This window comes from Leptinotarsa decemlineata, unplaced genomic scaffold (genome assembly GCF_025532065.1).
Source record: "Leptinotarsa decemlineata unplaced genomic scaffold, Ldec_3_MD MMD2_tig00026347_RagTag_RagTag, whole genome shotgun sequence".
Lineage (NCBI taxonomy): Eukaryota > Metazoa > Arthropoda > Insecta > Coleoptera > Chrysomelidae > Leptinotarsa > Leptinotarsa decemlineata.
In genome coordinates, this window is record NW_027412698.1 from 491902 (window position 1) to 505302 (window position 13401).

A 13401-nucleotide genomic window follows, 5' to 3' on the forward strand; every position below is an offset into this window, starting at 1 on the left:
GATTTTTGCAGAAAATATTTATTTAATATTTTTTGAATACACATTTTGAATAAAAACTTTAATTTTTTTCCATTCCTTGTTCTTCAGTAACTCTCCAGATTCTTCATATAACTTTTCACATTCCCATTTCTTTGGGGGTATTTTCTGTTTAATATGTTCAAAAAAATATTGTTTAACTACTTTTTTCTGTTCCTCAGTCCAAGGTACATGTTCTCTCTTCCTTCCTTTTTTAATTTTACCTCTGGGCATATTTTCTTTTTCTGTAACCATTCGTTTCTTTGTCTTTTGTTCGTTATGTTCAAGGTCATTATCTTCGTACGTACTCTCCATTTTTGCTGTTTCATTTGATTGTTCCTCAATTAGATCTCCTTCAATGTTGACATCGATTTCGTCTAGCGTTTTTCCTTTAAATTCATTCGAACACCCATTTTCGAGGAGAATGAGCAATTTTGAAATTTTGGCAACTTGAATGTCATCTGGAAGGCGATACGAATTTTTGTGAACTCCAATCGTGTGACCCATGAATGTCGCTAATTAATCGATCTCAGTCTCTTTCATCGAGAAAAGTTGAGAAAGTGTCGCTAAATGCTTTCTTAGTTTAGTACAAGTGATGGAGGATGAGTTTTTTGCACCACTTGAATGAGCATATTTCTGTAAGATTTTATATCCTGCAACAGACGTCAGAAAACCAGGTTTACCAAAAAGAAATGGGTTTTTCACGTCGACAAATTTTGGTCTTAGAGTCAAAAGCAAACCAATATGATCTTGGATGTCACAACTGAATAAAACTGGGACCCCCCTGCCTCTTTTTCCTCTTATAACTACACGTTTGAAAGATTTCAAAAGAATCTTTTCTGTGGGGGTGAGGAGAGAATCATATTCATCATAATCAGTTTTGTAAATGCATTCATTATATGAATACAACGTCATTCGTTCTAATTCACCTGGTCTCTTTCTATTAAGCAAAATGACTGCAGTAAATTGTTTCTAATAAGGTGGTGAATGCCTTTTGATCATTTTCATTATTATTTAAAGATGTAATTGCATCCTTTGTCCTCTCTATTAGATGTACCCTCAATTTTTTGAGATCATCAGCTAGGGGAACTATAGTAACCTTATTCCACTTTTTAATCGAGAGATCATTTGCAGCCTGGTTAGAAACTTCAAATCTCCAATTTGAAGTAAATAAATGAATCATGTTTTTAAGATCAGATTCCACTTCTGCTGTTGATGTTGAAATGTTTGTTGTCAATGACAGTGTGAGAGCTATTTCACAACATTGTTTGAGTGAAGTAGCAATATTCATTGCAAAAGTGGGTGCACTGTAAGCATCTTTTACTTCGTCGTACTGTGCAACTTTCTTTGTTGCTTCAACAAAATAATAAAAAAATTTTGGTTTTAGTGCACCAAAAAGATTAGTTATTGATGGACCAATTTTTTTCATGAAAAGTAAGAGCCTTGAAAGCTCTCGCATTTTTCTCGAAGTAACTAGAATGAAATGTTTTTCCCTATGAGTTTTTAGATATCTTGATCCGAAAGCGCAAATCAGAGGATCTTTCTTTGCCTCCAAACTAATTTTATCCGCTCTCATTCGGGGAAAAACCTGTTCTTGCATCTGCACGTCAACTTTTTTATTAATAATTGAAGCTAGATGAGTTTGACTATCAGCTCTACAATTGGATCCTGCACTTGTACCCAAGCATCTTTTTTATGACGATATAATAATTTTGCAGAATAGAAACCGTGACAGTTTTGGCAGGGTAACAAATTATCTTTGTTGATTTGAGGTGACCTAACTGGTTTATAATAACCATTAACATTTTTCAAATAATTGCCTTGCTTTCTCAGATTATCAATAAGCAGTCTTCGTTCTCGTGATTTTGGTGTTAACGCCATTATTTTTTGAACTTCTATCTCCAACGAGTGATTTCTCAGTATATGTCTTGCATAATTGTGAATTTATTGCTCACAGAAGTAACAATAGTCAGGTTTTCTTTTAGGTTTTTTTTCAATTTTGTTTATCAAATTAGCCTCATTTCTTGTCACTGGTTGGTTTTCTGAAGAATGATCGTGTGTTTCATTTAGATACTTGCTGTCTATGTATGATATTTGATCATAATAATTTTTTTGAAAATTATCATTTTTATCCAAGTTCGAGTGTTTAGGAAAATTTTCTCCATTGGATCTTTTTGATACGTCAACAGAACTGTTTTTTTCATCAGATAATAATATGAATTGTGAAATTGAAAGATTTTCGGGGAAATTTTCCAGTTTTCTTATTATAGGTTTTTGAGTTTGTTCAGATGAAGATCGATGATAGTGAATAGATGAACTTCGACGGCTCGAACCAGAAGAGTTAGAAGATATTTCACAGAAACGTCGTTTCTTTCTTTTTCTCTACAAAAGACACATGATTTTAATCACTATTAATACAAATTGAATTCATATACTAACATATTGGGAAGGACTGAATGAAGGATCTTCGTCTGAATCATCTACTGGTGAAAATGTCTAAAAAGAAGCAAATAAAGAATTAAATAATGAAGTAACGGACAACGCTTGAACAAGGATAGATAGATAATGAAGCATTTTTTTGTAAAACTTTGTTACGAATATTTCATTATTCAATAGGTAGAATTACCTACTTCTGGCGTAAAATGATCATAAAGGGAACAGTTCTTCCCACATACCAGGACTAAAGCACTTGTCTCGACGTGTGTTTCGGTAACCAAGTTAGCATCATCAGAAGATGACTCAAAAAGTCATGACTGAAATTTTTAGTTATCTCCTGATGACCTGATGACCGGGTTAGCGCCCGTCAATATATATGCTCTAGAACTTGTATTTCGGAAAAAGTGTTCACTTCGTTAACGAATTTTTCATCAATCGTTATGATGAAGAAATAGGTTTTATACAATATTTTCCACGAGAAATGTTGACCCGCCTGTTTTTCTATCAATGATGAATACTAGCTTATTCTTTCTTGATTATTTAAAATAATTTCATAGATGTATTTCAACACGAACTAAGAATTTGTAACATGTAACATGTAAAAATATAACTTACATCTTTTTCATTAAAACATTCAATGTCGTTCGAATTCTGGTATGCTATCTGTGTAACTAACCGCTTCTGTAATGAAATAGTTCGACATGAATAATGACTAAGAAATTTCACTTCAATTTGAAAGCACTTACATTTTTCTTTACATTCCATGCAATAAAATTTTCACATGCTCTTTCTTTTGGTTCTTTTTGTTTGATTTTCAGGAAAGAACTAATTTCTTCTTTGAAATTAGCTGTACTTGTTTTGGAATATTTCTCGTCAGATGTCGTTTCTATTTCTTTGTCGGAAGGAGTGGATAACTGAAACGAATATTTAAAAAAATATTTTATCATATTTGCATAATATAATTTATATACCTCAAATTCAGAAAAGTCGATTTCTGGAGGAGGACTCGATTTATATGAGGCAGAATCTAGATCATTTGATATATTTCCACATACGTTTATCTTTCCATTATCATTTGTAATACTTTCCTTCTGGTGCACCTTAAAAAAAATTTATTACACTGAAAGTGAACGAGAAAATTTTGTGAAATTTGTAAAAGGATTATCTATTCAAATTAATACATCAAATTTGAATTTCGAATACTAGCGTTATAAATGAAGTACTTAACAGAAAATATAATCTTTCGAAATTTCAGATTTGAAATGAAAAAAAGATTTTTGTGTAGCACAAAATATTGCTTATCAAAAATATATATATTGTTTTCTAAACAATATATATATTTCTATTTCTATTGTTGTTTTCTCAGTTTTTAATCAATATTAATTTTATCCATTCAAAATCAAAAAGATTAACTTCACAAAAATCGCGTGAGTGTTTTTTTGATAATTTCAATTTGTTAAATGTATTCATCTTTTTGGAAGTTTCTCATCGATTGCTTGTTAACTAATTGAAATCAAAATTGATCCAGTAAAAATAACGAAAAATATTAGTCTTCTGATAACCCATATTTTTCGAAAATATATAAATATCATTTTCTCACGATACCACACAACTATATTAAAAAAACTACCGAAAAAAGTCCATTATGAGATAAATATCATGAAATGAATCAATTTGAAATTGTATTGAAACACCATAATTGATTTTGCAAAATTGTAAAAACTCGTTGAATCCATATTATTGAAAATAACAACTGAACTATTGTACTATGAGAAATTTCCGTTGAATAATGATGGTTGCAAATCTGTGGTCGTGTCAAATATTACTCTCAATAATGTAGTCTAGTCAGACCATCTAAATATAAGTAATCGTGTATCATTTAGTCTTATGAATGAACCATAATTTTTCGGAAAAATATGTTACCCTTTTTTGTCAATGAACTATGGTTCTGTTAACTGAACAATTTTTTGACAGATGAACCCCAGATAACTTATTTGAAATTAATAAACTAGGCTTTTTTAACTCCTGGCAGTTGTTTTAAAGCTTCAGAAAAGACCCTTCAATCGAATTTTCACCTATTTATTGATAATTTTGAATAAAATCACTTTTTGAAAGGCTTGAAGGCTTCAGAAAAGATCCTTCATTCGAATTTTCATTTAATTATTGATAATTTTAAATAAAATCACTTTTTAAAAGATTAATGAGAGAAATAACGAGTTTTGAGACATTCACTTTCTGAAAAAATTATTGCCAAAAATGTGTTTATCAGCTATAATATCCCAAGGACATTGATAACTAACGAAATAATTTTATCACAGTTTTCGAAAGCACGTTATTTGGTAACATCCCGACGCCGAAGGCGGAGGGATGTTACCTAAAATAACGTGCTTGAGGAAGTTGTGATAAAATTATGAGTTATTTATCAATGTTCGAGGGATATTCGGTGAGAAAATTTTTTGCAATTCGAACAAAATTATTTATTGAACACACAGTTATTAAAAGAACAATTCGTATAATGATATTCCGTTGATCTTGCTGTATTTGCCTCGGTTACTGCATAGGTGTTTCCACGCATACTATTGATAATTTGGTTATGATGTTCCTGATCAATATTCAAATAAGGTTTTATAGAATTTCCATTATTGTGCCCAGTAATTTTCAACAATTGCTGTTCTTGAACTCCACTCTTAGCTAGTTGACTGACTGCAGTTGCTCTATTAGAGTGATTGGTTATTTTCCTCTGTTTCGTATCCAAGCCAATTGCTTCAGCAGAAGATTTCGTCCATCCGTTGATTATATTTCTACCCAGAGGCATATTGTCATACCAGTTATCGCTTCCTGTCTTCCAGTGACGATTTGGCCTTAAAAATAGTCTATTTGTCTTGATATTTGTGCCTTGTTTTGATAATAATTTAATGAATAATCTGACAGGACAAGCATTGTTATCACTATTTTGAACTAACCATTTGCTAGAGGCGCAGTTCTTTGAACCCCCTTGGCAGGTTTTACTGAAAATTGGATTATATTCTATCCTATTAGTTGGAGATCCATTGTTGTCCTTTTCGATATGAAAATAATCAACTAAGCAAGCAGCACCTTCACCACCTCTCCAAGCCAATTCCACCGCTGCTATGTGATAAAATTTGCGTAGGAATCCTATAGGGGTATTTTCATCCCAAAAGTTTATAATTTTACTCATTTCATTTGAAGTTAATGGTACTGAGCTTGTTTTGCGTTTAGTGGGATCTGTTTGTAAATTTCTTCGTGCTGCGTCGCGTGCATTCCGCGCTTGTTTGAATGCAACACTTTTAAAGGGGTCTAGCATGATATTATACTCCTTGTAATACTTTCCTTGTAATAATTTGCTTGTTATATTCCATACGGTTTTAACAGTAGCCTCCTTAAACTCTGTGCTATCCTTTTTTCTCATATTAATCGCCCAATCCTTGAGTATTAATGCAAGCTCTTCGAGAGTACGATTTCCATCCAATTCATATTTTCTGGCGTCACAAAACTCCATAAATATTTTCCAAGTGTATTTTTTACTATTGACAGTATTTTTTGGTGTATTTTCTTCAATGATTTTGTCAATTGCCGCATCATTTTGAACACCAAAGCGAGGAAGTGACATTTTCGAAATAAATTGAATTACTGAAATGTCAAACAACTTTATTGTGTTGGTTGCTTAGCAATGTCATGACATAAGTGATAACTACCCGTGAAAACTATCCATGGGTAGTTATCAGTGTAATGATGGTTTCATTGGTTATTTCGACACACATGACTAGAAATAGACAAATTTGATAGGATAATTTTTTTGGCAAAAAATTTTCGAATTAGTTTTTTATTCTCCGTCATTTATCTATATTAAGGAACCCTTTTTCATCATTATTTCTCTTTTGTATCCAGAAAAAATTGTAATAAATGCAAAAAACGAAAGTAATGAATGAATAGATTGATTTACTGACTGAATTATATACAGGACCTATATTTTCAGTAAGTTCACATCTAAAATTTTAATATTAAAATAAAAAGTGAAAACTACAGAATTGAGTTGAACGGATCAAAAATAGGAGCAAACAAAATTTACAGAAATTTAGATGAACATTTATTCAAATACTCATCTGAAAATTAGAATCAATATTTCATTAGAACTTTCAATTTGTTTTTGAATAACAAATAAAAAATAAATGAAAATATTTATTCAAGATATGAATCAAAATTAATAATGAAAAAATGAACCTTCAATATTGATATAATTGAATTTTTTGAAAAATTTATAATCATTATTTCCATTCATTTACAAGAGGTGGGACTTTCGCAATAAATTTCAAGTTCTTTCACAATTTTTTCAGAATTGAAAAGCCTTTTCTCTTATTTTTGAGACAACTGTTTTTCAATAATTTTTAGTAACTACAACCGCAATCGAAAAATCGTTTAGGTTAAAAACTAATCAGTATATTGAATAATGAACACACTCTCCTACGTTTTAAATATCAACAATTAGTTATTATCTACTTACAAGTACATTCGATAATAAAATGATTTTTTCTTGAGTTGCTCTTTGAATTGGTGGTAGAGGTACATTGCACATCCGATTCTGGAATATTCGGGTGGTGTGCACAGGTTCCTTTCCTGTTCTCTAAAAATGTTTCAAACATTCAATGACTTACGTACTCTTAAGTAATTATTTCACGCTTACCTGCCTTTCTACCATTGAAATAATTTTATCTTTTCGAATAAACATATTAACCATTTAGTCACTGAACACACTGCAGAATATATGCAAATGATGGGAATACCGTTCTCCAACAATGTTGCCACGTTTCAACTGAGTTTTAACAAGAGTATATATTTCATACAAAGATTGTCACGCCCCTAACGATAGAATCAGGGGCGGCCTTAGCATAACTTTTAGGTGGTGCGAGATTTTATGGTAGCGCCCCTCCTCTGATAACTTATTTAAATTTTTTAAGTGTCTATTTTGTTGGATGGGAAATAAATAATAAAAGAAAAAAGTATTTTTGTTAATGTTTTATTTAATTAAAATGGCGGCGGCGGGGTTAAATTTAAATTATTCTGATTTAATAAAAATACTAGATTAATACTTTTCTTGCTTTTGCGCTTGCGAATTTTTTTGTTAGATCGGAATAATTTAACTCCTGAGCAATATCATTTTCAATTGATAATATTGCAAGATCTGATAGTCTTTCTTGGGACATAGTGGAACGTAAGTACGTTTTAATTAGTTTTAACTTACTGAAGCTGCGTTCTCCTTTAGCGACAGTTACAGGGATGGTCAGCAAAATCCGAAGCGCTGTCCACACATTCGGAAAAATATCCTGCCAATCATTTTGTTTAATAAGTTGAAGAACTTTTAGTGGCTCTGCTGCTTCAAGGTTTTTTAATAATGGGTTTAGGCTCAAAAGTTCTTCAACCAACTCGCGACTAGTGATGTCACATTTTTCCCCATCGGTTAAAATGATTTGCAAATCTGCACAAGCTTTTTCTAATAATGACTTATCAGAAATTAATTTGATATTGTACAAAAAAGACCATGTATCATTAAATTTGGATAATTGTCCAAACCGAGTCACCAGTGCATTTTCGATAGTATCTATCATAGGGTAAAAGACGTTAATTTTAAATAGTTCTTCGGGATTTGTTGGTGTTTCATCTGTAGCTTCATACCCAAATAATCGCTTTTTTCTTCGGGGTCGGACTGGTTTAAATGTAGGATCTATCCCAGCCTCAGATGCTATTTCCTTAGCTGTTATTTGTGCAGTCGAATACGTCCGGTACTGCTTCACAAATTCAGAACAGTTTTTCAATAATTGCGATGCGTTTGATAAATCCATAGTTTCAGACTGCATAGCTTTACTGACAATGTTAACTTGAAATAGGATGTCGTACCAAGCCACCATTGTAACTATAAATTCAAATTGCTCCATATTCTGAATCAGTGATAAAGCCTCTGATGCAGCAACTGAGTCATTCGTTTCTTCGTGAAGATCCAAAAGAGCATCACGAACTGAAGAGTAATTATAGCGAACAGAACCAAGGCTAGAAACTCTACTTTCCCAGCGAGTTTCGCAAACTTTTTTCAATGATAGTCCTTCTATGTGTTTGGATATGACATCCCACCTCTTTGTTGACCCAGAAAATATTACAAACAGTCTTTGAAGAAATCCAAATAAAGAAACAGATTTAACGGATGATTTAGCCGCATCTGCTATCACTAAATTCAAGCTATGACAGCCACAAGGGTTAAAAAATGCTCGAGGAAATTGGTTCAGAATTCTGGTCTGGACACCTTTGTTTATGCCTACCATATTGGAACCATTGTCATATCCTTGACCTCGACAATCGTTCATATCCAAATCAACTTCCTTCACAATTTCATCAAGAAAAAGGCCAGTGAGCCCTTCTCCTGAAGAGTCACTTACCGGCTTGTAAGCAACGAAACACTCTCGTACTTTGACTTCTTCTCCATTCGTGTCAACAAAACGGAAAGTTAATGATAATTGTTCAACGTGGCTTATATCAGGAGTGCAGTCTAGTATGATGGAGAAGTACTTAGATGACTTAATCATAGTCAATATTTTATTTCGAACTTCACTTCCAAGTAACCCAATTAACTCGTTTTGAATTCGTTTGCTAAAATAGTGGACATTAGTTTCCTTATTAACAATGCGGCGAAGGTGTTCCATCATCACAGGATCAAATTTTCCTAGAAGTTGCACCAAACCCAGGAAGTTACCATTATTATAAGTGTATAAAGTTTCAGATCCAGAGCTTCCTCTGAACGACAAATTATTGCCTGCCAAAAAGAATACTATGGACTTCATTCGTTCGAGGATAGCGACCCACTTTGATTTCTCGTCTTCAATCTGTTTTTGCAACTGTTTGTCTATTCCACTCAAGTTCTTCAATCTAATCGATGCTTCTATCCAATTGTTCATAGCACGTCGGTGATCTGAAGATGCTTCGTGACTTTTAAGACGTGTTGATAAGTGCCTCCAGTCATCAAATCCATCTTTTCCCAAATTAGAATGTACACTTCGATTAAATATACTGCAGCAAAAACAATATACCTTGTCAGCAGATTTTGAGTATAAAAGCCATCTTCTTTTAAAAATTTCTCCATTTGGCATTACTCTTTGAAAATGTGTATTTGAAAAATGACGCCCATCACATTTTCTAGGGTACTTTTCATTACTTATTTCATTATTTACAGGTCCTCTAATAATTATTTCATCTCGTGTTGAAGAATCAATAAGTGGCGGCCACTTTGAAATATCATCCCAATAATTATCTTGCAAGCATGGTGATGATTGTACAATATCTTCTACAATATTTTGATCTGCAGATGAGGTTCCAGAAGTAGCAATGTCTTGCGTGTTTTGCTCTTCATGTTCATAACCTTCGCGTGCAGAACATTTGTCTTCGTCTTCTTCTGTCTGTTGAATTAGTTTTGATGACGACGATGTTTCAGTTGACTTCTCAAGTTTCAACAATTTTGCAAGTGATTTTGCACCTTTCTCAATTTCCTCTTGTTTTTTCTTTTTTCTTTTTAGGTTCTGTGCGCCTGATAGTTTTTTTGGTGGCGGCATGTTTATTTTCTGTAAGAGATACATATATATTATGTAAATAAATGAGGTCTACTAAGTTACTTGAGGGCAAATTTTGAACTAAACAAAGGATACATCATATATAATTACTTAATGTACAAACCCACCCTCATACAAATAAAAAAGATACCTACCTATATGTAAAATATATAATGAAATAATCAAATTTATATCTTAATACTTTAGGATAGTTAAAATATGATATATCGGGCTAATATAAAATCTATCTCTAACATGCATAATCTTACTTACCTAAATGAACTGTATCTGCAACAGAGGCAATAGTTGTTTGAAGTTTAATCAATAGATCACAAGACACAAGTAAGAAGTAATTAAATACACACGTGCGCGAACAAATAGTTTTTGCGAGTGACTGATGGATGATTATGAAGAAAACGCGATCAGTGGTCGAGCGTTTTCGGCGCCCCACACATTACGGCGCCTAGTGCGGTCGCACCGCTCGCACCGCCCTAGGACCGCCGCTGGATAGAATCAAAAACTAAAAATATACATTTTCGTTCAAAGTATGTATAATACTGCGTCCTCAAGAGGTTTTTTCAAAACAGCATAACTTTTTAATGACGAAAGGCACTTGAATGATACTTACACTACACAAAACACGAATTGGAAATTCATTGTAATCTGAGCGTTAATTTCACCTAGATGGACTATAGAGGACAGAAACTGAAAAAACAATACTGCGTCCGGTATATGGCCGCAGCATTGTAAAGGACGCACTAATGTATGGTGGCAAGCCCATGTACGGATGCAGCATTGTTAGCGGGATATATATATTGATTGATGCAACTAATTTTCCTTTATTTTGAGTGTTTCAATATTAAATTCTACAAAAAGGATTTGAAGCTTTATATCTTCTAATAATTATCTGCGAGCGCTTCCGACAGTTGGTAGTACTGTCATCATCTGGCACTCCTCAAACTGCAGTTTGAGGAGTTTGCAGTTTATATATACAGAGTGACCCATTTGAAAGCGGGCCACCTCTCTAAAACTGTTATTTATTATCCGATTCAGAAGTTTTTTTTTTCAATAGATAGAGCGTCAATAGTTCTATTAGAGTGCTGTGAAGTCGAAATATAAATAAAATTTTCAAGGCCTACTTCGAATTTTTTTCAAGGTCAAAAATCCAAAAAACATACTAGCGATTTTTTTATATGAAATTTGACGACGCCACTGGATTTGTGATGCTTTCAAATGGTTGTGACTGAAATTTCAAGATAAAATAATGTTTTTTAACAGAAATATGGCATAAGTAAAATATACCAATCACTGTCAAAATAATTCAAATAGTTGTATATTAAATAACAATTTTGTAAATAATATGGTTTGAAATACTTCTTCAGAACATAACAACTTTATGTGCGATATAGTTATCTTTATTAGCACACTGCAGTTTGTTGTCAAAGAATAGAAATACACATCTTTATATCATAATATAATTATCAATATTAAAACCATAAATGAACCACTACAAAAGAATGTATTAACATGACAATGCCCACACATTAAATTTTGGACTGTTCCACCAAATCTCCATTCAATTCGATACATTTATCATATCGTTTTCTAATGTTAACCAAAACATTCAATAATTGATTTGGGGTGATATCTCTGCAAGCCTGTCTTATTCTTTCACGCAGTTCCTCTTTGCTCGTTGGGCGAGTTTTGTATACTTTTTCCTTAACGGTGCCCCATAAAAAAAATCAAGTGGAGTCAAGTCCGGGGATCTGGGGGGAAACTCAATCAGTGAACTATTTCGCCCTATCCACCGATTAGGAAAATTTTCTTCCAGCCAATCTCTAACAATCCTGCTATTGTGGATGGAACAGCCATCTAATTGAAATAGAATATGGGCCTCTTCTGCTAGTGGAAGTTCATCCATAGCGTTGGAAAACTCGTTTTTCAAAAAATTCAAAAAAATTTGACCATTCAAATTGTTTTCAAAAAAAAAGGGGCCAATTATTCTGGTATGTAATATTCCGCACCAAACATTTATTTTTTGGGAGTACTGTCTTCTGCAATTTATTATCCAATGTGGATTTTCTTCCGTCCAGTACCTTGAATTTTGAGAATTAACTGTTCCATTGGTTGTGAATGTTGCCTCGTCACTGAACAAAATTTTTTTCAGAAAATTCCTGTTATTTAGATATTCTCCTTGAGCCCATAAACTATACTCCATCCTCTTTTCATTATCGCCTTCTTCTAAGGTGTGAAGAAACTTTGGTTTAAAGGGCTTCATATTATTATATTTCCTAAGATTTCTCCTTATTGTTTCACGCGGTAAGTTGATGTCCAAACTTGCAATTCTCATACTTGTTTTCGGATTATTATTAAAATAATTTCGAATTCGTTCAGAATTATTTCGTCTCTGCCTTTGTACAGTATTAATATTCTTCAGGATATGTTTACTAACAGCTCCATACTGATTGAAAATTTTGTTTACTCTTCCAACTGTAGCTCTGCTAATATTTCGACGCTCCGGATGCATGTTATTGAAAATTCTACATACTTCCCTTTCGGATCTGTCGTTGTTACCACGAAGTTTTACTATTTCAATTTTCTCCTGCAAAGTCAAATTATCTGCCATACTTCTTTATTAGTGTAGGTACTTGAAGAGTTATAAACTTCACTATTAATACTGACAAATTTGTGTCTTTTCGTCTTTTATTTTAATGACTTGTCATCTCCACGGCAACTTAACTTTCAAAGCCTTCTAATAAAAATAATATTTTCGAAATGTGGCATCCCAAACATGTTTGAATGAAACCAAGATATGTAGATATTCGGAATAACTGACAACCACCAAAGAGGAACTGCGTGAAAGAATAAGACCAGGCTTGCATAAATGTTACCCCAAACCAATGATCGAATTTTGATCGAATCTTATGATTAGTTAGCATTAGAAAATGGTAGAATAAACGTATCGAATTAAATCGGAAATTAGTTACAAAGTACGGAAATTAATGTCTGGGCACTCTCATCTCAATCCATTTTTTTGTTGTAGTTCATTTATTTCATCAGTATTGGTTATTATTGATTATTGAATATTGATTACTATTTGATGTAAAGATGTATATTTCATTTCTCTGATGACAAAAAAACTGCAGTGTTTTGATGGACATAACTATCTTCTATACTTTATGGAGTTCTGTTTGAAAGAAACATAATTTGACACCATTTTGAATAACTGCTGTTTACAAGCTCGACTGCTAACGACGTGAAAGAGCATTTTAAACGATATTATTAATAATATTGTGATTTAATATGACGACAATTCGAAATATTTAGATAAAGTGATAAA

The 13401-nt window shown here is 32.7% G+C and overlaps 2 protein-coding genes across 15 annotated transcripts in view; one reads left to right on the forward strand and one right to left on the reverse strand.

Moving 5' to 3' along the window:
- The window catches only part of LOC111512968 (uncharacterized), a 207321-nt gene that overhangs the window by 54749 nt on the left and 139171 nt on the right, over positions 1 to 13401 (forward strand). The window lies entirely within an intron of this gene.
- LOC141486163 (uncharacterized) overlaps positions 1 to 13401 on the reverse strand; it is a 16305-nt gene continuing 2904 nt past the window's right edge. Inside the window, exons 2-6 of the mRNA XM_074183880.1 lie at positions 3423 to 3551; positions 3198 to 3365; positions 3067 to 3132; positions 2455 to 2511; positions 1 to 2397 (exon numbers count right to left, since the gene is read on the reverse strand). Coding sequence (XP_074039981.1) covers positions 1960 to 2397; positions 2455 to 2511; positions 3067 to 3132; positions 3198 to 3365; positions 3423 to 3551 — 858 coding nt within the window. The 3' untranslated portion in view covers positions 1 to 1959. The remainder of the gene's footprint in view (positions 2398 to 2454; positions 2512 to 3066; positions 3133 to 3197; positions 3366 to 3422; positions 3552 to 13401) is intronic.